Source organism: Lolium perenne, chromosome 4 (genome assembly GCF_019359855.2).
Source record: "Lolium perenne isolate Kyuss_39 chromosome 4, Kyuss_2.0, whole genome shotgun sequence".
Taxonomy (NCBI): domain Eukaryota; kingdom Viridiplantae; phylum Streptophyta; class Magnoliopsida; order Poales; family Poaceae; genus Lolium; species Lolium perenne.
In genome coordinates this window covers 367,833,154-367,858,215 of record NC_067247.2, presented here as the reverse complement: position 1 = coordinate 367,858,215, position 25,062 = coordinate 367,833,154, and the positions used below count along the sequence as shown (strand labels likewise).

General features: G+C 45.4%; 3 protein-coding genes across 4 annotated transcripts; 1 reads left to right on the top strand and 2 right to left on the bottom strand.

Annotated features, from left to right (window-relative positions):
• The first annotated feature begins 3,543 nt into the window (after window positions 1–3,543).
• LOC127296657 (ABC transporter C family member 13) lies at window positions 3,544–11,680 on the top strand. Its single transcript, XM_051326833.2, has 11 exons — window positions 3,544–6,096; window positions 6,175–6,495; window positions 6,573–6,659; window positions 8,155–8,829; window positions 8,929–9,093; window positions 9,463–9,757; window positions 9,906–10,120; window positions 10,257–10,562; window positions 10,641–10,704; window positions 10,808–11,047; window positions 11,225–11,680. Exons 1-11 carry the CDS (start codon window positions 4,045–4,047, stop codon window positions 11,326–11,328), a joined length of 4,524 nt encoding a protein of 1,507 aa, XP_051182793.1. The 5' UTR covers window positions 3,544–4,044; the 3' UTR covers window positions 11,329–11,680.
• A 138-nt stretch (window positions 11,681–11,818) lies between these two features.
• LOC127296658 (kinesin-like protein KIN-10B) lies at window positions 11,819–17,850 on the bottom strand. 2 transcript variants are annotated; one of them, XM_051326834.2, is made up of 22 exons: window positions 17,445–17,850; window positions 17,173–17,356; window positions 16,867–17,073; window positions 16,514–16,706; window positions 16,237–16,436; window positions 15,146–15,408; window positions 14,967–15,065; window positions 14,777–14,878; window positions 14,594–14,689; window positions 14,472–14,505; window positions 14,320–14,361; window positions 14,191–14,241; window positions 13,951–14,103; window positions 13,698–13,826; window positions 13,529–13,609; window positions 13,354–13,429; window positions 12,968–13,272; window positions 12,823–12,869; window positions 12,726–12,747; window positions 12,583–12,651; window positions 12,453–12,494; window positions 11,819–12,181 (listed from the first exon to the last, which is right to left on the bottom strand). In XM_051326834.2, the coding sequence occupies exons 1-22, from the start codon at window positions 17,681–17,683 to the stop codon at window positions 12,146–12,148; spliced, it is 2,670 nt and encodes an 889-aa protein (XP_051182794.1). In that variant the 5' UTR covers window positions 17,684–17,850; the 3' UTR covers window positions 11,819–12,145. The 2 variants fall into 2 exon arrangements, with proteins under 2 accessions (XP_051182794.1, XP_051182795.1); XM_051326835.2 differs by having other exon boundaries at window positions 14,777–14,875.
• A 961-nt stretch (window positions 17,851–18,811) lies between these two features.
• Window positions 18,812–21,602, bottom strand: LOC127296659 (hypothetical protein At1g04090). The gene is made up of 2 exons (XM_051326836.1): window positions 21,215–21,602; window positions 18,812–20,457 (listed from the first exon to the last, which is right to left on the bottom strand). Exons 1-2 carry the CDS (start codon window positions 21,315–21,317, stop codon window positions 18,911–18,913), a joined length of 1,650 nt encoding a protein of 549 aa, XP_051182796.1. The 5' UTR covers window positions 21,318–21,602; the 3' UTR covers window positions 18,812–18,910.
• Between the last annotated feature and the right edge of the window lie 3,460 nt (window positions 21,603–25,062).

Sequence of the window (25,062 nt, the reverse complement as noted above, 5' to 3'; positions counted from 1 at the left end):
TTGCTCAACTACAGGTGCAGAAAAGTAAACTAGGCCTTCACTTGATCTTACTAGCACTTCACTTCTTTTTTTCTTTTTTTTCTTTTTTATCACACACGCAGATATGTAGCTCTTTTTTTCTTCTTTTCTATTTTCTCTTTTTATTTTTTATTTTATGACTCTACGCTTTGTAACACGGCCAACAGAAATTGCAAAGCACCAAAACCCTAACGAGCAGCCTGTCGAGCGGTAAAACTAGTCTCTTGTGAGAAAGTTCCTAGTCACGTATATCGAAAGGCTGTATCTATGGTTGGGAACAAGCAAACTGTACGCTATGTGGACTCGGAGCAACAAAAACTGAAAACTAAATGATATCGAAACACAAACCCTAGACAATCTACTAGATGAAAGAAAAAGATACGCAAAAACAACTACGAAAAGCAACTAAAACTCAAAATTGATGCAATCTAAGGCTATGGAAAACCCTAACCCTAATATTTTTTGCTGTTTCTGGATAGAAAACACTCACAACTCAACTATGGGGTGGATTGTGGATGGCTTACTGAGGAAACGCTAAAATCTGATACCAAGATGATAAGGGGTGGCCCGATCTTATCAGTAAGCACGGTGGTGGTGATGAACACACGATGAACACAACGGAGATAACACGATGAGGAGGTGGAGATAACTTGTATGATGCCGACGAAGTCTCTCGATTGATTCCTGTCGCCAATGCAACAACTCTCAACCCTGCAAGATATTAGCAACTCCACACACTTGCGCACGTAGCCGCCGACCACGAAACGGTAAATTGCAACAGTCTAATTCCCAATGGAACAACAGATCACACAAAACTTTTGGTAGCAAAACACCAGATCGATGTGAATCGATGTATAGATTCAATAGAGTTGCAAAGCAATCAACTATGAAATATGGTTTATCTTAAACGTGCGATCCCCCTATTATGGGGGCGTCCTGGGCACTTATATAGGGGTTCAGGACGATCAGAATTCGAGAAAATACAATAATAACTGACCCAGATCGGGATCTGGTTGAGACTGACTCGGACACGGCCGGCCTGGGGGCCAGTCCGGTTTTGACCGGGCCAGGGACCGGGCTGGCACCGGGCGGGGGTGCCAGGCTTACTGGATGGTGCCCGGTTAGCACCGGTGTGGGAGCCGACTCGCGCCAGGCTCATCCGGCGTGGCGGTCGGTGGGACCGGCCGTGGGGCCGGGCCGGCCGACGTGGCGGCCGATTGCGCCGGGCATGGGACCGGCCTGGACTGCTTCTCCTTCCTTTGCGCATGCCTCCCTCTCCTCCCTCGCGCATCCATGGGATGTCTTCATGTCCAGCTCCATGTCCAGCTGCTCCTCTCCTCCTCGTGCGATGCTTGCTCCCTTTTCGTACCTGATCATACATAATTAAAAAAACTTAGGCAGTATAAAGTTCTCATCGATCAAAGTACCATTTAGGAGTGAATTCACTTGCTCCTTAAGTAATTTCGCACGAGCCCTTGTAATGGGTCCAATCCTGACTTTATTGGACTTGAGCTTCACAGCAGCATCTTCTTCATCTTCCAATGACAGAGGTAGTGGTTCGGTAGGGATTTCCTCATCAATAAATTTAAGCACATTCATATGTAAATGATCTAACATAGATATAATTTTTGGGTAAAATCAGTAAGTATTAAAGCCCCTACGAACCACATACATAACATATAGACTCTCGGTCCAACCATTATACCACGAAGCACCGGACTATGCACGATTATTAAATAAAATATAGACCAAAACATTAAGATTTATGGCGTTGTTATTGTTCCTAAATGGATCACTAAATGGCTATTGTACTCCCTTTGATGTCACTAGGTTTCACGTGTAGGCGCCGTTTACCACACATCTCACCTCAAACCTTGATCAATCCTCGGGGTCTTGCATACCCGAGAAGTCCTTGGATTGAGGTAAGAGACAATGATAAAAATACAAATCTGCTATGAAATTACCACACAATATTCCCATGAAATCAGGGTGTGTTTGGTTCTGGAACAAGGTGGAATGGAATAGAACCGTTCCGCACCTAGAGACAATTCCGGTGTTCGGTTTACCACATATTCCTCCTATATGCAGAACAAACATGTTTCACCGAATCAGTGGAATCTGGGGGAACGGCTCGCTACTCCTCGCCGCCAAAGAAACATACCTCTTCCTCGCCTCTCCCACATCCTCTTCCTCATAAGGAAAAACAACCGACCATGGGCCGCAGCGGCCAGCTGGGCGGCGGGGTGACATGGCCAGGGGCGGTGAGCATGTGCGGCGACGAGGCGGCAGGGCCAGTGGCGGCGAGGACGCGTAGGGCTAGAGGCTTCGCGGCGAGCACATGCCTGTCCACTCCAATTTCTACCATGTCGGCTATGGAAATCGGGCAACCAGTCTTTGGTTCGCTCCGATTTTGACTATGTGCTCCTCAATGTTGTCTCTATCCACTCCAAGTTTGCAAAACGAAGAAGAACATCGGTTGCCCTTTTTGCCTCTGTTGATTTCGATTTGGATAAAATTCATGTTTAGCATGTTTGGTTCTGTTGTGCAATTCTTGAACCGAACAAAAAAAAAACATAATCATTTAGTTCCATTTTTGTCTGAACCAAAGACTGGCATGGAACTATTACATGCCGCTCCACCTAGTTTCAGAACTGAACACATCCTTTGATGCACAAATTGATGCGAGACTACTCACCAACCCGCAGCCAGTAAAGACCACTCACTCATAATAATAAGATCAAGGATAGAAAACATTGTAGAATTACTTAGATCAATACCAAATATCCTTATAATTAAGGTCGGCAATCGTGAGGAGACCTCAAATACAAGTTATGGACATGTCTATGAAATGGGATGGATATGATAAACTAGGGTGGTGGTGAAATGGTGGATATTCCTCGAGTGGTTTATGATGCAAGCGTCTCTCTGCGACAGCGAGTCTGAAAACATGTATGTTTCTCCATGAAAGTTGATCTGTTTGATGTGGCGTGCTGCGCGGGCAAGTCCCGTCCACACCGGGGGTCGTTAACACTTGTACAATTCCCTCTTCGCCCCAGTTGATTTGGGAGTCTTGGTAACTCATGATTTTTCTTTATTTTCTCCAGATTTCGCCATAAAAATATGATTTTCTGCATCACATAATTTAAAATAAGGATTTGCACATCTTTGTAGTAATTAGTCATTAGTAACAAGGGTAGAGCGACTTAATATGTGATTTAAGCACGGATAAAGATGGTTGTTTTCATAGACATCACCCATTTATGCGAATTTTTGCGCATTACATGTAGTCTAACAGAAAATATTTAACCAAAAATAATTGAAATATGTGGTAAAATATATAGAATTCATATTCAATTATGTATCCAGTAGGACCAGCCTACTGAGTAGAATGAGTAATACACAATAAATAGAAACCTATGCAGCCCCAAAGGGCCAAAGGGTCGTGGTCCGGACCGGCGAGGAGAGGAGGAAAAACACGCACGGAACTCTCGTCTTTATAAGCGAGCGAGTGCACGACTCGTCATCGTCTCGTCTGAAACCCGAACAGGAACACACATCCAACATCCCTCCCTACCCGGTACCCGGCCTTCTTCTCTTCTCCCCACCGCCCGCCGCCCATCCGTCCCGCCCCCAAATCCACCTACTCCTCACCGCATCTCCACCACCACGCGGCACCGCCGCAGCGACGCACAGGGTTGGTGAGCGGCACAGAGATCGGCGGCGAACAACACGTAGCGGCGCCACGGACGACAGCATTCAATTGCCAGGAAGTTCCTCCATCTCGTCCCCTGCGTGCCTGCGTCTGCCGCCGCTGCATTCTGCCGGAATCCGCCAAATCTCTCCGACTACCGCCTCCGAGCGCGGCCAAAACCCTCGTTTCTACCCACCCCGCCCGATGCCGTAATCCGCCGCCCGCCCACTGCCCCAGACCTCGGGACGCCGCACATCACTGCACCTGCCCTGCCCTGGCAAGCCCCCAATGCCTTTTAAACCCCTCCTGACGCCTCCGATCCCATCCTCCTCCCAATGCCGCGCCTCCACCGCCACCCGCTGCCCCTCGCCGAGGCCGCCGCCGCCGCCGCGCACGCGGCCCTACTCGCCCTCGCGCTCCTCCTGCTGCTCCTCCGCGGGGCGCGCGCCCTCGCCGCCCGCTGCGCCTCCTGCCTCAAGCCGCCCCGCCGACGCGACGGGGCCCTCCACGACGCCGCCTCCGCGGCCTCGGCCTCCACCACGGGCACATGGTACCGGGCCGCGCTCGCCTGCTGCGGCTACGCCCTGCTAGTGCAGCTCGCCGCGCTCGCCTACGAGGTCGCATCGACATGGCCCCACGTCACCCCCGACGCGCTGCTGCTGCCCGGCGTGCAGGCGCTGGCCTGGGCCTCCCTGCTGGCGCTCGCCCTACAGGCGCGCGCCGGCGGGTGGGGCAGGTTCCCGGCGCTCGTCCGTGTCTGGTGGGTCGTCGCCTTCGCGCTCTCCGTCGCCATCGCCTACGACGACTCCAGGCGCCTCATCGACTCCGACTCTTCCACCGACTACGCGCACATGGTCGCCAACTTCGCATCTCTACCAGCTCTCGGCTTCCTCTGCTTGGTTGGTCTGATAGGGTCCAGCGGCGTAGAGCTGGAGTTCAGCGATGACGACAGCAGCGTCCACGAGCCGCTGCTGCTCGGCGGCGCGCAGCGCAGAGACGCCGAGGAGGAGCCCGGGTGCCTGCGGGTGACCCCCTACGGCGATGCTGGGATCCTCAGCCTCGCCTCACTGTCATGGCTCAGCCCCTTGCTCTCAGTCGGGGCGAAGAGGCCGCTCGAGCTGGCAGACATACCCTTGCTGGCTCACAAGGACCGCTCCAAGTTTTGCTACAAGGCCATGAGCAGTCACTACGAGCGGCAGCGGGCCGAGTGCCCCGGCAAGGACCCCTCGCTCGCATGGGCGATACTCAAGTCCTTCTGGCGCGAGGCCGCCATCAACGGCGCTTTCGCCGCCGCAAACACCGTCGTGTCCTACGTCGGCCCCTACCTCATCAGCTACTTTGTGGACTACCTCAGTGGCAAGATCGCCTTCCCACACGAAGGTTACATCCTCGCCTCCGTGTTTTTCGTGTCAAAGCTGATCGAGACGCTCACCGCTCGCCAGTGGTACTTGGGCGTGGACGTCATGGGCATCCACGTCAAGTCCGGGCTCACCGCCATGGTCTACAGGAAGGGTCTCAGGCTGTCCAACGCCTCCAAGCAGAGCCATACCAGCGGTGAGATTGTGAATTACATGGCGGTTGATGTGCAGCGGGTCGGGGACTATGCATGGTACTTTCATGACATATGGATGCTTCCACTGCAGATCATCCTCGCCCTCGCCATCTTGTACAAGAATGTCGGGATCGCCACCCTCTCGACATTGGTAGCCACCACGCTGTCAATTGCCGCATCGGTTCCTGTGGCCAAGCTGCAGGAGCACTACCAAGATAAGCTAATGGCAGCAAAGGATGAGCGCATGCGCAAGACTTCAGAGTGCCTCAAGAGCATGAGAATTCTTAAGTTGCAGGCGTGGGAGGACCGCTACAGGCTCATGCTTGAAGAGATGAGGAACGTGGAATGCAGGTGGCTCAAGTGGGCCTTGTACTCACAGGCCGCAGTCACGTTCGTTTTCTGGAGTTCGCCAATCTTTGTCGCGGTCATAACTTTCGGTACTTGTATATTGCTTGGTGGTGAGCTCACCGCTGGAGGTGTTCTTTCTGCTTTAGCAACATTTAGGATCCTTCAAGAGCCACTGAGGAATTTCCCAGATCTCATATCCATGATTGCTCAGACGAGGGTGTCTTTGGACCGGTTGTCCCACTTTCTGCAGCAAGAAGAATTGCCAGATGATGCAACAATAAGTGTTCCACAGGGTAGTACAGATAAGGCAATCGATATTAAGGATGCTAGCTTCTCCTGGAATCCATCTGGTTCAACCCCTACACTCTCTGATGTACACCTTAGTGTGGTGAGAGGCATGAGAGTAGCAGTATGTGGTGTGATTGGTTCTGGCAAATCAAGTCTATTGTCCTGTATACTTGGGGAGATACCGAAACTGTGTGGTCAAGTAAGTACACAAATGAAAAAAAGTTGATGCTAACTTAGATGACAGTTTAATTATATTTTCCTTCTACTCCTTATTCAGGTCAGGATCAGTGGTACAGCAGCATATGTTCCTCAGACTGCCTGGATACAGTCTGGAAACATTGAGGAGAACGTTCTTTTCGGCACTCCAATGGACAGACCACGTTACAAGAGAGTTCTTGAGGCTTGCTCTCTGAAGAAAGATCTCCAGTTGCTCCAGTATGGAGATCAGACAGTTATTGGTGACCGAGGAATTAATTTGAGTGGAGGCCAGAAACAAAGAGTGCAGCTTGCGAGAGCATTGTACCAAGATGCTGATATTTATTTGCTTGATGATCCATTCAGCGCTGTTGATGCTCATACCGGAAGTGATCTATTTAAGGTATGTACCAATGTTTCCTTATTCTAGTTCTTTCTAAAGGTTCTTCTGTTTCATAACATGCAGCTTTTGTGTTGCAGGACTATATATTGACCGCGCTAGCTAGCAAAACAGTAATTTATGTAACACATCAGGTTGAGTTCCTACCAGCTGCTGACCTGATATTGGTAATAATTCTTTCTCACAATCTAAATACAGTTTAATGGCTAATGCACATACCTTTGCTTCTTCTAGTTTCTAATAACCTATGAGTTGTTCAATGGGACATGTTATTTGTCCATGTTTTCCTGTTGAGAGTTACATACAACAAGCTCTGCATGCAAGCACACTATCTATACCTATACCTAATAATAATAAAGGAGCTAAGGTTTCTGCCAAAATTTTCGTCCAACTTTTCATTGGACCGTTTTGCCTTCCCGCCAAACCACATAATACTGCACAATGCCATTACATACCGGTTCGTTCTATTTTTTTCCCATCCCGAACAAACCGACCGTGTATTCTAGAACGCAGCAGCCGAGCAGCAGCGGCACCAGAGTGATGATGACGCAGACGCGAGCGAGACGGGCGGCCGGAACGCTGGAGGCGGACGTGGCCATCGGCGGTGGGGTGGTGGGGTGCTGCACGGGCGGGGCGGAGCGGAAGCGAGGTGGCCGTCGGCGGTGGGGTTCTGCACTTATTTTCGCTCCTCCCCGCCCCAGGGGAGCACGAACCGCGTCGCCTACGAGGAAAATCAGCGTGCTCGGCAGAGGTGGCCCCGTCGGCCGTCGCCACGGGAGCAAGAGCCGTGTCCCTCTCCCTATATCCCTTCCTTTGTCCGTCTCAAATTGGGAGGAACTAGGTAGTCGGCTGCCATGGCTGGAGTAGGGAGGTTAAGGCTGCTGCCATTGAAAAGAAATGCCATGGTCCACGGTGACTCGGGGTCGAGGACAAGGCGCCCGAATCAGGCCAGCGCGATCTTGGCATGGCCATGGCGAGCGATGAGAGCTCGCTCGGGACGACACCACCAGATCGAGAAAAAATGCCATGGCCGGCGGCGGCTCGAGGTCGAGAACAAGACGCCCGAAATCGGGCCAGCATGATCTCAGCCTGGCCATGGCGAGCGCTGCGAGCCCGCTCGAGACGACAAAAACGAAAAATCAAATGAAATCAGGCCATAGCGCCTCTGGGAGCATCATCGCTGGATCCAGTTCCAGCCCAGCGCGGAGGTGGCTGCGATTCTCTTTAGCTGAGATTCTCACCTTGAGAACGGTAGAAGATTGCTGCGCATTACCCATATACTTAATGCTCCTTTTCTATTTTAGGTGAATTTTGTCCATCTTTAAGTTTATGTTTTGTCAGGCGTGAGTTGATACAAATTGTTTGCGTTGTTCATACAACAGATAAGAGTTGTTATCTTGGCTTGCCTCTTATGTTGACTCGAGTAGACTATTATTTCTATATTTGGAACAAATCCAATGCCTACAACCGAAGATAATCTGTATATGCATTAATGTATGAAGGTTTTTTTTCTCTGACGGAATTTCCGATATTTTGGAGGGAACCGGTTTTACCGGCTACCACCGAGAAAAAATAATACCGAACGAATCGATCCGCCGCAACGCGCGGGCATTAGAGTATTCATGGGATAATACTCTCATTTGTGGTTTTGCCATCATACAGGTTCTTAAGGATGGTCGTATCACCCAAGCTGGAAAATATGATGATCTTCTCCAAGCTGGAACTGATTTCAATGCTCTGGTTTCTGCTCATAACGAAGCTATTGAGACCATGGATCTTTTTGACGATTCTGATGGAGATGTTACTCCTTCTGTTCCTAACAAAAGATTGATACCAAGTGTTAGCAATATCGATAACCTGAAAAATAAAGTATCTGAAAATGGGAAGTCATCTAATACGCGTGGAATAAAGGACAAGAAGAAGAGTGAGGAGCGTAAGAAGAAGCGTACAGTTCAAGAGGAGGAGAGGGAGCGAGGAAGAGTTAGCTTAAACGTTTATATGTCATACATGGGGGAAGCCTACAAAGGTACACTGATACCACTCATTGTCTTGGCTCAGACCATGTTCCAAGTTCTTCAGATTGCCAGTAACTGGTGGATGGCATGGGCGAATCCACAAACAGAAGGAGATGCACCTAAGACAGATAATGTGGTCCTACTCGTTGTTTATATGTGCCTTGCTTTTGGGAGTTCATTGTTTGTGTTTGTGAGAAGCCTTCTTGTAGCTACATTTGGTTTAGCAGCTGCTCAAAAGCTATTTATAAAAATGTTAAGGTGTGTGTTTCGAGCGCCAATGTCATTCTTCGATACGACACCAGCTGGACGTATTCTGAATCGAGTAAGTTTCGATCATGCTCTTGCTCCTAATCTGTACTTGGCAATGCTGTGTGTGCCTTTCTGATCTGTACCCAATTTTTTCAATGATACTTCATATCAGGTTTCTGTAGATCAAAGTGTTGTGGACCTTGATATAGCATTCAGGCTAGGGGGCTTTGCATCAACAACAATTCAACTCCTTGGAATCGTTGCTGTCATGAGCAAAGTCACATGGCAAGTTTTGTTTCTTATAGTTCCCATGGCTATGGGATGCATGTGGATGCAGGTAAATTGCTGAACTTTCAGGTTTTCTGTAGTGCTGACCTGAACCTGAGGTCCTCAATTTCTCCAATGGATATCATAATGTGAATGAAGTAGATAGCAATAAAAGAACTCCGCGCAAATAATGGTCACCTCTCTTAGTTAGTGAGCCAATTAACCAGAAACTGATGCATGTGCTCAGCATGAAAGTATTGAAACTTGTGAATTAAGCTCTACTCAAAGCACACATGCCCTTGTTCAAGATATCCTGATGATTTTGAGTACCAAAATACTATCAAAGATCTTTATCAAACAGTAGATAATGGATCTCCTTGCTAGCATGACATTCCCCAAAGTGGGCTTTTACTAATAAATAGTTACTACAAATTTGCAGAGATACTATATTGCTTCATCGAGGGAACTGACTAGGATCTTGAGCGTTCAAAAGTCTCCAGTGATCCATTTGTTTAGCGAGTCAATTGCTGGTGCTGCTACAATCAGAGGGTTTGGTCAAGAAAAAAGATTCATGAAAAGAAATCTGTACCTCCTTGATTGTTTTTCTCGGCCTTTATTTTCCAGCCTTGCAGCTATTGAATGGCTCTGCCTGCGAATGGAATTGCTCTCAACTTTTGTGTTTGCTTTCTGCATGGCAATACTCGTGAGCTTTCCTCCTGGAACGATTGAACCAAGTATGTATTACCTGCTGTCTCACAATGCCATTCTGTTTCTTTTTATGATCTTGCTTTACCCAATCGTTCACTTGTTGGGTGCATTAGAGAACTTGCATCTTTTTAATTCAACAAAGATGCGTCTAAACAAGGTTTCCATTTGATATAGGTATGGCTGGGCTTGCTGTCACATATGGACTCAACTTAAATGCTCGGATGTCAAGGTGGATATTGAGTTTCTGTAAATTAGAGAACAGAATCATCTCTGTTGAGCGTATTTATCAGTATTGCAAGATTCCGAGTGAAGCCCCGTTGATTATTGAGAATTGCCGCCCCTCGCCCTCATGGCCTGAGAATGGAAATATTGAGTTGATTGATCTGAAGGTAAACTTGTAGCCCTTGGCCATCCATTTGCTGTTCATTATATATAATAACCACCTCATGTGTAATCTATTGTCTCTTCATCCATACTTCAACTTTATTTTATTTCATCGTATTGTCCTTTTCTTAAATATCATAGGTCCGGTACAAGGATGACCTTCCCTTTGTTCTACATGGAGTCAGTTGCATCTTCCCCGGAGGGAAAAAGATTGGGATTGTTGGGCGAACCGGAAGCGGTAAATCTACTCTTATTCAGGCTCTTTTCCGCCTGATTGATCCTTCAGGAGGAAAAATTATCATCGACGACGTCGACGTTTCTGCAATTGGGCTTCATGATCTGCGGTCGCGGTTGAGCATCATCCCTCAGGACCCTACATTGTTCGAGGGTACTATCAGGATGAATCTTGACCCTCTTGAAGAACGCCCTGATCATGAAATTTGGGAGGTATGCCCTGGTCATCCTTTGGCTATCCTTTTGTTAAATCTGTCATGATCCTTATAGAAGAAAACTCTTTTGTTTCAGGCACTAGAAAAGTGCCAGCTAGGAGAGGTCATTCGTTCGAAGGAAGAGAAGCTGGACAGTCCAGGTCTGTTTTAATTTTAAATAGACAAACACTAGGTCAAAGAGTAAGCATGCAACTTCTTGATGCAAAGCTATATGTTTCATGGATATGTATGGTGCCATTGCAGTACTGGAGAATGGGGATAACTGGAGTGTGGGGCAGCGCCAGCTTATTGCACTGGGTAGGGCGTTGCTCAAGCGGGCGAAAATTTTGGTGCTTGATGAGGCAACTGCATCGGTTGACACAGCTACAGACAATCTAATTCAAAAGATTATTCGCAGCGAATTCAAGGACTGCACTGTCTGTACAATTGCACACAGGATCCCGACTGTCATCGACAGTGACCTAGTCCTGGTGCTCAGCGATGGTACATGCTCCTTTACACATTTTAACCAAGTCAAATTTCCAGTTCTAGTTAGATCATCACGAGTTTGTTTCCTTTTGCTTGACTACAGTTTCTCTTAGTTCTCGGAGTAATGCTCGTAGCACAAAAACTTGGACCAACGGAGTTTACGGCGAATTGATCTTGTCTTGTTTATTTCAGGTAAAATTACAGAGTTCGACACACCCCAGAGGCTTTTGGAGGACAAGTCCTCCATGTTCATGCAGCTAGTATCCGAGTACTCAACGAGGTCAAGCTGTATATAGAGAGAGGCTTAGCTTTAATCCCCACCAAGAACAGAGGCTGGGAGGTGGTAAAGTAGCAGAATCTCCCAGCCTACTTACACCATAGAAGCAAGTAGCAGCACCATAGGGGCGGCATGCGACAGGAGGAGAGGACATATATATGAAGGGAAAGAACGCTGGGCGTTCCCTGACCTGAATAACAACTATACGAGGGAACACAGCCGGCAAAACCATGGGAGGAGTTGGTGGAATTAACCCAAGCTGTGATGCTTGTGTATGTATAACACTTAACTGCTTCTCCCTTTGCATAATGGGAAAAAAAGGAAGTGAATAACATGATTAATAAAAGGGGAAAGTTTTGTTCTCTTCTTCAGATTTGTAGTGCATGATCTCCAATGCCCATCTCTATGCTACGTGATAAAAGTATTCTGGTTCTTAGCTAAATGTGACACGGTGGTTCTGGTTGGTTCAGTGGCAGTCAGATCACTGTGAAGTGGAACACGTCGTCGAATCAGGCAAGCAACCTTTACAGTTCTCATTAATTATGTGACACGGTTTTAACAACGCACGGTAGTACGATGCAATTGTCGGATTATATACATATATATATATATATATATATATGAATATATACTGCAGCAAAAGCACACTTCTTAGCTTTGTTCTCTCACGCTCAACACAAGAAATCAAAGCAACTCCCAACGGAGGGGAAAAAGAAGCTACGTAGCATGTGGCAGTCTCAACAACAACCGTTGTACAAAATACCCGTCGTTCCCTTGACTTCTGATGCACTAGTAGAATAAAGTAGCCCTCCCCTCCGGTACAGGTTATCATGGATCTAGGAGTCGATGATCCCCGACATCATCTTTTTTATCTGGTAAAAAACAACAGCGTATTACCAATCAGTAAAATCCTGCTTCTTTTTTACCAAATTATCAGCTGAACACACAGACTTGTTGTATCATGGTGTCTCGCTAAAAGTACCAAATGTAATGCATATTATACGGCAGATATAAATGTAGCATGTTCGATGAGATAATGATGGTGTGAAATATCTGACAAAGTACACTCATTTGTCAAATTACTAGTAAAACTGGGAGCATATCATTGCTGAAAAGACAATGTAAAGCATGATTCTCCGATACCTCTTTCTTATCCATTCGAAGGATATCCTTGAGATCATCTATCTGTGAAAGCAAAATAACAGGAGCAGATTAAGTCGATCATATTGTTGGCTAATAGTTTCTGAACTTTATATCAAAAGCTACAACCTACCTCTTTAAATGGCTCCAGTGAGTTTTCACGGAGCTCAATTATGTAATTTGCTCTTTTTTCTCCAATCCCCTACACATTCACAGCCAGTTAGTAGGAAGAAAACACAATATATGGGTTAACAGTTATCAGGACCTAGAGCACACCTTCAAGCTTTTTAGTTCCTCCCTGCGAATGGATAGAGACATGAATTAGATAAGCAGAAACAGTGCCAAATAATTCGTAAGTTTGGATTGTACTCACTTATTAGCACTGTTCAGGAAAGTCAAACACTCTTGAACTATGGAATTCTGTGTTGAAAACAAATAAGGTTAGGGTTCATGAAGAAAGCAATGTACAGAAGTTATATATATGCCAAGGATGCGGCAGCAAGTTATGAACATGTAACCTTGATCCCAACGCTGCGAGCTTTAAATGAGTTATTACTTGGCTCTTCTGCATGCTCAAATTTCAGGTGCGTCGCAGGAGTTTTTGGTTCAGGTACATCCATGTTGATCGGCTGCACGTATTCCATGCCTACTCTTTGTGGCGTTTCCATGCCTACTTTTTGTGGTGTTTCCATTATCTTTTGTGTTGTTATGCTCACTGGACGAGTGCTAAGAAGCTTCAGTGAGTTTGATATTTCTCTCAAACGGTCACTAAGCTTTGGAGATTGTTTCTTAGCATCGACCGGAGTCTTCTCGACAAGGACATCTGGCAGTGATGATTAACTGTCAACTAAGAGCACAATGGGAAACTTACCAAAAAAAAAATTTTACTAAGAGTTGCGTTTACCAGGTACACCAGAAGAGCAGGTGTCACCGGAGTCAGTATGTGAACTCAATGCATGCAAAACTGACGACGAATAGTCCTGAATATAGAGAAAAGGAAGATGTTTGTTTATGATATACAGAACTACTAAAACAAAACAAAGAACAGCTCTCCTGTTTTTTTGCACAGGGTTATGTACCTCTTCCTCCATACTACTTATGACCACCTTTTGTGTTTCAGCTGATACAGTATCTAAAGTACCACTTGTTTCATCAAATCCCTGCACATTGCGCCCAACATATTGCAATCAGTATTCATATGGTAATCATATACCAAGTGGCTACACCACCAAAAAGAAACCAAAGTACCACATTTCTTGATGGAGCATGGATCTCCACGCCTCGTGATGATTGTACATCTTCCTCCATACTACTTAAGACCACCTTTTGTGTTTCAGATGATACAGTATCTAAAGTATAGCTTGTTTCATCAAATCCCTGCATATTGCGTCCAACATATTGCAATCAGCATTCATAAGGTCATCATATACCTAATGACTACACTACCAAAAAGAAACCAAAGTACCACATTTGTTGATTAAACTTGTATTTCCGCGCATACCTCTTCCCCCATACTACTTGAGACCACCTTTTGTGTTCCAGATGATACAATATCGTGTTTCTCCCTCCTATAAACATAAGCCAGGGTCCTTCCTTTGGTCTCGTTGTTTTTAGATGGTACAGTATCTAAAGTATCGCTTGTTTTATCAAATTCCTGCATATTGCGTCCAACATATTGCAATCATTATTCATACGGGCATCATATACCTAGTGACACTACACAGTCAAAAAGAAATCATACCACATCTGTTGATGGAGCATGGACTTCCATGTCTCGTGATGATTGTACCTCCTGCAGAATGATGCAATAGAAACAGTTTAAATAAATTAACTAATAACCAATCATGCACAAGCACATGTGGATACTAACCTTGACTTCTACTGCAGCTGGTGCAACGACTATCTCATCTTCCTACAAAGTTCATAGAGTGGAATTGATTAGTTAAAAACATGACAATAGTAACTTAAGCACCTTCATGCAATATTGCAACAAGTGATTAATTAATATGTTTAGTTATTTACCTTTGACGAATTGGTGCTCGGACATAACAAGGTTCTGTACAACAACAACCAAAAAACAAGTTATTTGCATAAGACAAGAGCCTGGATAAGATTTTTTCTGGAGTTAATGGATTATGTCGTACCTTCTACTCATTGTAGATTTAGCATCCTTTTGCTTCATTCTAGAAGTAGAGAGCGAGTTTTCCGCTTTCTTTGCTGAGCGCACAATTGGTTGAGACCTTTCATGGATAATAAAAAATTACACAATTTTAGTCAAGGCTTCTTGAATTAGTTACCAGATTTTTGTGGGTTCAATGAGGTGGTACCTTCCACTGATTGTGGGTTTAGCATCCTTTTGCTTCATTTTGATTGGAGTAGAGAGCAGACTTTCCACTTTCTTTGCTGGGTACACGATTGGTTGAGAGCTTCTACCAAAATAAATAAAAATTACACAATTTTAGTCAAGTCTCAAGCTTAAATCAATTCCCAGCCTTTTGTGGGTTTCAGAAGTGGCACCTTTCACCCATTGTGGGTTTAGCATCCTTTTGCTTCGTTTTGATTGGAGTAGAGAACAAGCTCTCAGATTTTTTTGCTGAATGCATGATTGGTTGAGACCTTATACGAAAAAAAAAATTAACACATCGTTAGTCGAAGTTCCTAGCTCAAATCTGCTACCAGCTGGATTAGAATGCAACCTCTTATTGGCAATAGGAGTTTGACATGCTTTTGCTGCGCTGTTATTCCATTGGGGTCGATCTTGCTTCTCTGCTACAGGATTTGGTTGGTGTATAGAAGTAAGGATTGGCCTTGAGGAGTTTTTGGCATTTGCAGATAAGTTAAAATTTTCCTTTTTGGAACTTGTAACACTCATGGATCTGCGGTATTGTTCATTGGCCACTTGACTCGAGCGAGCAGCCAAGCTAAGAGTAGAAACTGTATCTTGACAGGAAATTTCATCCTGCATTGACCACGAAGAGATAAAAGCAGATTAAAATTGGATTGTTATAGGTGTGATGCACGAATTCCAAAAGGAGCACATAGCAAATATTCACAGTAATGGTGGCTGAACATCTGATGTACTGCATGTTCTGTTTACTACTAGCAAGTAGCAACTAAAGAATTGATCAGAACTAAATTATGGCACGGACACCTGTCTTAATAAAAAAGAGTACATATATTCCACTATTTGAGGAACACAACAATTGACCAAGAAGGTACTGTTACAAATTATCATGCCAAGCTTTATTATTTTAGGAACATTAACACTTCGCAAGACATACATATTTATCATGCTCACGGCGTGGTGGATCTGGAAACACCGGAATGCTGCGATCTTTGATAACGCACAACCTTCGGTGCCTTCCTTGCTCAACGACATCAAGACCGAGGCGCAACAGTGGGCGAGAGCGGGAGCCCGGGGTGTCCGGCACCTCCTGCCTTAGACTAGGTCTCCTTTCCTAGGTCGAGTTGTAATGCGGGGTGTTGGTCCCTTCGTGGATATGTACATATAACCTTTCTCTTTCTATCAATGCATCGAAACGCAAGTCTTTTGCGTTTTCGCGAAAAAAAAAGTCATGCAAGGTTCTTAATAAAGGAATAAGTGCTGCAATCTAGTATTCAGTTAACCTATTTATCGAACTCATGTTAGCTTCAAAGGAGTTCTTACAAATAGCTAAAACTTGCATTATAGGACTAAGTTGACACATGGACTTTCCACTATTGAAGCATCATTATTTCCTTTGGCACAAATTAAATTCATACAAGGTGAAGTTGCTAAGTGGCTTACCAAGCAGGCGATCAGCACAGCCCCACTCGTCTTGCATAAAGAATCTTGCAAGATACGAGTAACTTTGCTCTCCCTATAAGGTAGGAAGCTCTGGTTGCTATTCAGTGCTTGCACGACATTCATCAAGGCATACATAGACTTGTTACTGTTTGATAGAGCGGCCACTCCACCAGTATTCTTCTGCTTGGGGTCTACATAGCCTGATGCAATGACCAAAGAATGTTACATACTATGTCAACGAGGCAGTCAGGTGCAGGCATGAGAAGAAACAACAAACCTGTCAAGTTGAGAAAGTTCATCTTATCTATAGCACATTCTGTGCCTCCCTGATCAACCCTAGAGATGTGAATAATCAGCCCTTGGTGCCCCCTAGTGTGTACCTGGGTGGAAGCTTTAGTGGACTGCTTATTCTGACGATTGCTGTCGAAGCAGCTCAAGTGTGCAAAATCCTCAATTGACTTCACATGAAGCTGCGAAGGGAAGGACTCGGTTAAAATGAGATGGTTATCAGGGATGCAAACCAGTTGGGTGTGAGGCATCCATAGAGGTAATCAAAGTCTATTTTTTTTTCCATTCTATGTTCGTATTTTCTTGTAGAGCAGAGTATGAGAGTGGCAAGGACATTTGTACCTTGGAGAGGCCCTTGAGATGAGTCCTCCTCTGTGCATCCTCAAGTATGAGAACCTCTTGGTCCTTGGGCTCCAACAAATCAAAGATCTGGGTGTCCTGGACCACCTGGTAAGACGAGACCTTGACCACCGCCCCACTGATGGTTTTGGAGAGGTCGAGGATTTCCTCCATCGCCATGGTGACCAAGCCTGGCTGATCCTGTGACCCCTGAGAGTAGTGTTATTGGGAGTAGAAGAATGAGTTGGTGCAAACATCCATTATAGTATATGCAACGGAATTGTGGCAGTAATGACGGAGGAGCATTACCACAAAGAGGTGATCTTTGGCGCTGCCGGCGCCGCACGCGACGACGCAGGCGTTGGTTCCGCTGGTCTGGAACAGGTGATGGATGAGGGGCTTGACCTCGTTGAGGAAGACGTGGCGATTGGTCTCGTCTTGGTGGTAGCACCAATCGAGCCTGTGCTCTTCCTTGCGCGTGTTGGGGGCTCTTCTGCAAGGGATTCAAAATCAATTGAGACCTAATTGTAGGATTCGAATTGCGGCGGGTTGGTGGTAAGGGTAGAATTCGACGACTTTACCCTAGCGAGGAAGAAGAGGAAGACGACGGAGCTGCTGCGGCGGTGAAGGCGAGGACCGCGGCGGCGCCGGAGGAACGAGGGTGGCCGCCGACACGCGTGGCGGAGACCCGGAACGAGCTGGCAGCTGATGCCGTCGTTGATATGGGAGCGGCAGGATCGGAAGCAGCAGGGGGGCAGATCCTGGCGACGACCCTGACGCCGCCTCCGACGACGATTTCCGCCGCCGCCGCCGCCTCCATCAAATCCCCTCACGACCAACCACCACCACCACCACTACTACTAGCTGCTCAACGAGCGCCTTCGGAGAGAGAGATAGAGAGCTCGGACTGGAATCGAATGGGGAATTTTGCAGAGAGAGAGAGAGCCGTTGAGAGAAGAGAGAGAGATTCGAAATTGTTGTAGCAGTGTGGGGAGCAGAGGGTGTGTGTATCCTACTGGGGAAGATGGAGCGCGTTCAGGTTGCCCTCTCGTCAGTGGGCTGCCGCCCTTCGTGTCCAGCCCGGCCCACCAAAGACACCACAACTGTTTTGTAATAAAAAAATTACTTTCCAAAAAAAGATGCTCAAATTTATCTAGATACATGTAACCATATTTTTAGTATGTAGATATATCCGTATCTAGAAAAAGTTAAGCAGCTTATTTTGGAACAGAGAGAGTACATGTTATTTTGGAAAATACCATACCCTAAAAAAGTAGGCAAATACCATGGGAGAAATTAACCCAAGCTCTCATGCCTATGAGTGGAAACTGATTGGATAGTGTTCTTTTCATATCCGTTTTCATATTTGTTAAACAATTACGGATACGAAAAACGGACGTCGTTGAATACGAATGCGAAGCGGATGTTACTCAAATACGGATACGGATTGGATGTTTCTTTTAATTGAAAACGGATACGAATAACGAAATAATAGACTTGTATCATATAGTGAGTCAACTATATAACGATATAATACATACTAGTTTCAAGTTTAATCATAGAAAAATACATTTGATGACTTTGTTAGTTGTTACCAGTATTTTTGGTTGAATAATTCACATATCAGGATATAATTACTAATAGAGGCTAACATAATTTTATTCTATATGTATATGTATAAACACTGTGTGTACTGCTTCTCCCTTTGGCTAATGGAGAAAGAGGAAGTGAAGAAAATGGGATTTTAAAAAAAAATTCCTAGCGACAGATTGAAGTGCTTGAGCTCACTCTGCCCATCTAAATGTTTCAAATTAAACTGTTCCAGTTCTTAGCTTGCAAATGTGTCCCCTAAATGCAGGTGCTGCTCGTTTCGGCAGTTCCCCACTTCCAGTTCAACTTCCAAATTCTGCTTGGTCAAGTATATTGTGACATATCAGTAAAAAATAACTGGCACGGAAGAAATTCTTTAGCAAAGCTAGTAGTACATAACAATCTCCTCACCATATATACAATGTATACATTATACATAAATTTAAGGCGATACAACCTAGCACCGCTCGTCTCCTTCCCAGTTATCTTTCTCCTTTGGTCCAGTCGGGCCTTCCTCCTCATACAGCTCCGCCGGAAGACTGTCGAATATTGCCTCCACAGTGAACCGGAGAAAGAACGGCAGGAAGCTGAGCACCGTGTCCACCTCAGACCGTGAGTTGTAGGTCACGGCCGGGCCCCACTCCCTCATGTACTGCAGCCAGCACGGCTCCACCACGGTGTCTCCCAGGTATTCGGCCGAGATTACCTCATACATCGTGCTTGAATCGATAGACAGATCGCTCCGCGCGACATCATTTCTCATTCCGACGCCAAGCGCCTCAGAGCCCTGCAGATAGCAGCCAGGATGGGCATAGCTTGCGTGCCCATTCCTCGACGAGTAGACGATCGCTTTGTTTCCTGAGATGAACTCTAAGTCGGAAACATCCACCCATCCGCCTCCGCTGTGCTCTGAGTAGTAGATAGATGAGAGTTCTCCCGAGAAGTTGCTTATGCGGAGGGTGAAATGCTCCCAGTCTCCGGTATGCCTCCCGACCTTCTGAAGAGCGAAGCTTGCAAGTCCAATCTTTATTGTTGCTGGCCCATTGAACGGGCAGAACACCCACATCGCAATGTCAGTGAAGGTCCCTCCATGAGCCGGCTTAACATGTGCGTAGAGCTTGGCGCTCTTCAGATTACCAACTTTGACATACCCATTCCTGTCATCATCAGGGAGGTCAATCCAGTACTCACCATCATTCGTCCCACCAGCAGGCAGGTTTGAGCCACCAGCAAGTATTGCATCTCCCATCTTTATATCTTTCTTGTACAGGGTAGCTCCATTCTCAAAGAACCAAGAAACGGATGACGGCAGATATGTCTCTTGTGGGTGGAAAAAGACAGTCGGGCCATAGTGTTCAATTAGTGCATGAATCTGGTCTAGATTAGGCATGGCTCTCAGATTCGGGTCAAAGTTCTTCAAGCAGGGAATGCCTGATTCCTCGCTGATATCCGAATCTGTTTGGCAGAAGAATGTACCAACGGGTATACCTCGTCCTGTCATCCCACGGTCAGAAGGCCTTGTGTTCCAAACTTGGAATGAACTTTTCATATTCAGGACTGACCTAAAGTTTTCACATGCATCTGTTAGGTCATGTCGAGCACATCGAACAGTTTCCAGTGATGGCTTCTTTAGTCCTCTAGTGACCACATAGCCAAGGGCTTCATAACCCTCTGGTGGTGATGGCGACCAAATGCACCCACATTCACCATTTTCATCTTCATACGAGTCAGCATCGGTCCAAACGAGGGTGTAATCCAATGGTTTCACAAGAGCGGGCTTGCTATTGACCAATTGAGAGCTAGTTGCTTCCCTTGCAACAAGAAGAAAACCCTGTAAAGGCTGGTCATTCTGTTGGGCGTAGTGCCCAAGGCAGTGGAAACCATCAGGAACTTCTTTTGGCTCATAGAATGTAGCTCCAGAGTAACTCCATATATTCTGGAATTCACTAACATTTGTAACATAGAGCTCTCCTATGCATATTACGCCCTTAGCGAAGTCCCCTCCTGTGAAGTAGTTGATAAACAAAGTTACTACAATGTTCGAGTATTCAGGAAAGAAAATCTACTTGGCAAAATAATGACAAGCAGTTTCATAAAACAGAATAGATTGCACACGCGCTTAATCATTGTTACCAAAGTACTAATTGCAGCCCCATCACAACAAAAATACCAACTTGGGTAGCATGTAGAAACTTAACTGCAGAAATTGTCTCTTCCTAAAAATGAAACTTGTACATTCTCTCATACTATATGATTAACAATATTCTTGCCCCTAAACAAAATCTTTGAACCTATGATTGATTGGTACCTTATAAAATGCGATGCCTTGGTACCTTATAAAATGCGATGCCTTCTAAGTAAAACATATCGATGCTTCCGAAGCAACTTCCAAGGCAAGTACCAAGAGGAAGCCACTACGGCAAGCAAATTCGTAAACGAAGATCATACCTACCACAAAATAACCATCTAAACAACATGCTCACAGGATAATTGTAGTGTTGTCATTCTAGGAAAAATCCCCTTCTGGAAGAAGGAAACAACAATACGATCAACATTGATAACAATTGGGCAAAGAAAGTAGTGGTGAACAAATTAAGTAGTACAAACTCACACGCGGTGAGTAGAGCTTCTAATCATGAAACTACTTCAGGCTGATAGCATGAGAGGTATCGACGATCCACGAACCGATTCGAGAACCAAATTAGTTACCCGGTGCTACATCGTACAAACAACTAACAGGGGAGAAGAAGGTGTCACAGACCTTGCGGCCACGCGGGCAAGGGCGCCGGCAGCTGGAACGGCTCCGGCAGCTGGTTGTCGGCGCCGGATTGATCCCCGCAGCAGGAGCTGCTGCACCCGCCCATCACCGACCGATTCCTGCCTTTTCCCCTAGTCCAAGGTCCAAGCTCCCCTCTTCTACTCTCCGGCTACTATTAAAAGGTCAATTAGCCGGCGGGTGGATCCGCACGCCCGAACTCCGGTCAAACGGGAGCGGCTCGGCCATCAGCTGGTAGCCTGGGAAAAGACGCCGGGTCGACGGCGACACGGATCCGAGCTCGGGACTGGGGCGGCTTTAGTTTGGGGAAAAGAAAAGGAAAGGCGGTCTCTTTCGGCGGCGTTAGAAAATCGGAATATAATTGTGGTTTGCGTGTACGCACGCCCGAACGTGGCTTTGCGCCGTGTGATTCGGATTCGACGGGATACGCATATATTCTGCAAACTCGATTATTAGGGTTAGGTCTGTGGTCAACGTGACACGAACGAAAAAATAAGAATATCTTACTCCAACGTAATTTCCCGGGATGGCACGGAACTACAACGACTCAAACAATCACCACACTGTCAAGTTTCATTACCACCCTGGTTTTTTACTTTACCTTTTTCGCCGGAAGCTTATCGATTTTTGCTACAAATGTAATTTCACAATGTAGATTTTATTTAACAATCGATACAACCTATACTCATAGTAATAAATAGTACTACCTCCATACCGGATTAATGGGCAATTACACATTTCGAGAAACAAGTTTGACTACTAATTTAATCAATAAAATATAAGATATATATTACAAAAAATATATTATTAAAAACATTTTTTGAATACGAATCCAACGGTATAATTTTTGTGACATATATCTCATATTTTGTTGACCAAATTTATAGTTAAACTTGTTTCTCGAAATGCGTAATTGTCCATTAATCCGGTATGGAGGTAGTACTCCCTCCGTCTATTATTAATAGATGTGGGAAGGTTCGTCTAAATTTGGATGTATCTATTCACTAAAACATGTCTAGATACATTTGAATTTAGATAAAGTTTTGACATCTAAAAATGGACAGAGTAGTACATGAAACAGATACACGAGATGTCTTCAATGATTACAAAATAAAATCTAAACGAATACTACAAAATCTTGGTGATTTTCAAAAAAAATCTTCTTTCATAACACAATCTTTACTTCTCTGAAGGTGGCCAAAAATAGATACCAAACATGAAATTTGTAAATACTAACGAAAGTTCTCCCATAACTTTAATTTGAGTCATAGTGTCAAGGCTACGTGCACATGCTTAACTATTAAAATAGTCAATCAGCATCAGCAACAATAACAACACCAATATGTCAGAGAATAACAACAGGTTAGTCGAGCCGGCGTCGCTGGAGAGCCGAGGGTACGAATCATCATTGTCGAGGCCGTAACAGCCGGGATAAAAATTGTGAGGATAATCCTCCTCGCGGCAACTATGGAAAAATATCCATGATCGATCGAGCGAAGCAAGATCTGAAGACCCATACCTAGAGATTTGTAATTTTTCCACAATTGACGCCGGGAAAGAGATCTCATCGTCAAACAAAATGTCAAAGATCACTTATTGTAGACGATACCATCTCCATTGAGAGAAAACCAAAAAGAAAACGATTAACTAAACCTAACATAATCTACTGAAAATACTACTATTATTGAAAACTCACTCATAGATCGGTTTCCCCACTCCTTTCAATGCCAGCGAAGACAACCGAAGGAGGGGAAACTGATCTATAGAGGATACTAAAGTGGAGCAGCTAGGTTTTGGAAGGGGCGGCTGTCTTCATCGTGAGAGGAAAAAAATTTCACGATGTAGCTGGTTGCAAAAGTTTCTTTCTTTTAGTTTGTGAAACCGGATTGCCTAATTTACAGCTGGTTGCAAAAGTTTCTTTCTTTTAGTTTGTGAAACCGGATTGCCTAATTTACAGCGGACTGGTTTCTCCAGTTGGGTGGTATGCCCACCGACGTACGGAACGTTGCTTGTATGTGTATTAACATGCATTTTTATATTTATAAATACAAGTAAAATGATATATGTTTACCGGCGTACAACTCGCAATAAATTTGGACGGGCATGATCATCTTTTTGCCAACCAACTTGCGTGTTGTGGAGAGAGTGAAACTGGACGGGCTTGGCAAACTGTGGCGTTGGAACCAGGAATAGGGATTAATTCACGACGTGGGGTGCATAATTGGTTTGGATACAACACGGCGTCACGTTGTTAGGAAGATCACGAGTTCTCGACCCGGAGAGAGAGAATAGAAGAGTGTTCCTCTACGGGATGGTGATTACATGACAAGTTGCCTTCCCTGGACGATAGGGTCGCCTTAAGTATCTTGAGCCTTGAGCTTCGCACACACATGGGCCTCTCGAATGGCTTGGAGTCCCACGGTATGTGTCTTCTCCTGGATAACCTTCCTCATATGACAAGTCGTGACATTACCCCCCCCCCCCCCCCCCCCCCGTCGTGGAAGATCGGCTAGTCCCACAGCCGGTGATGATGGGTAGGCGTTGACGATGTCATAGAATGGTTCCCAGGAGTTGCATGATGTAGGCATCCCCTGCCACTGCACCTTGATCTGGGGCACCATTTTGCTCCCACGGCCGATCATCCGTTCACCAACCACCGGTTTGGGCTGCAGCACTTGATGAAGACGTATTAGGGCAATTCGTAGAGTAGAACTTACCGCCTCAGTTGGTTTTAGTCCCTTATACTTCTTCAGCTGTGACACATGCACGGATGGATGAATGCGAGACGCCGGAGGTAGTTGCAGCTTGTATGCTGCATTTCTCACCAGTTGCAGCGCCAAATAGGGCCTAATTTTTTTTGAATACCAGTTTATGTGATTACCTCCACTACATTGACATTTGCACGTATGGTTGTAGGCGCAAATACACATAATCCCCCACTTGATGAAGACGTATCAGGGCAATTGGTAGAGTATAAGTTACTTCGTCAGTTGGTTTTAGTCCCCTTTTCAGCTGTGACACATGCACAAATGGATGAATGCGAGACGCCGGAGTTAGTTGCAGCTTGTATGCCACATTGCTCATCCGTTGCAGCACCAAATAGGGCTAAAAAATTGAATACCAATTTATGTGATTACCTCCTCTACATTGACGTTTGAACGTAGGGTTGTAGGCACAAATACACATAATCCCTCACTTTGAATTGCCACTCGCTTCTGTGTTTGTCAGCCTGAGTTTTAATTATGGCTTGTGCTCGCTCCAAGTGTTGCTTGATGACAGGAATAAGAGCAACCCTCTCTCTCAACCATGCCTCAACATTAGTATGGCAGGCAGAGAACTAGTTTCCACTACAAAATGGCGAGGATTGCGCCCATATAGTACCTGAAACGGCGATCTTCCAAGAGCAAAATGGAATATATTGTTGTACCAGTACTCAGCCTATGGCAACCACTTAGACCATTGAAAGCGCATGGAGCCCCCATGTGTGGTTTTGGTAATTGATGACAATCTCTATGAACTAATATTTGCATTGATTTATATTTGTAGGAGTTGTCCATAGGCAATGTTTGAACCATATGTTGGCTTCAAGGTTGCAATACGAAGAAATTAATGAAGAATATCAAGTGTCAAGTATATCTTGAAGATGAAGATGAAGTGAGCCCTCAAATTTAACTTCAAGACATCAGCATGATGAAGAATGAACAAATGAAGTGCAAGTTCAAGATGAGCCAACTCGAAGAGATCATATGCTTGAAGATTGACATCCATATGGTGATGATGGATGTGTGAAGATGCGCTGAATAAGAAGCTCTCCCATGGTGGATTATGGGGGA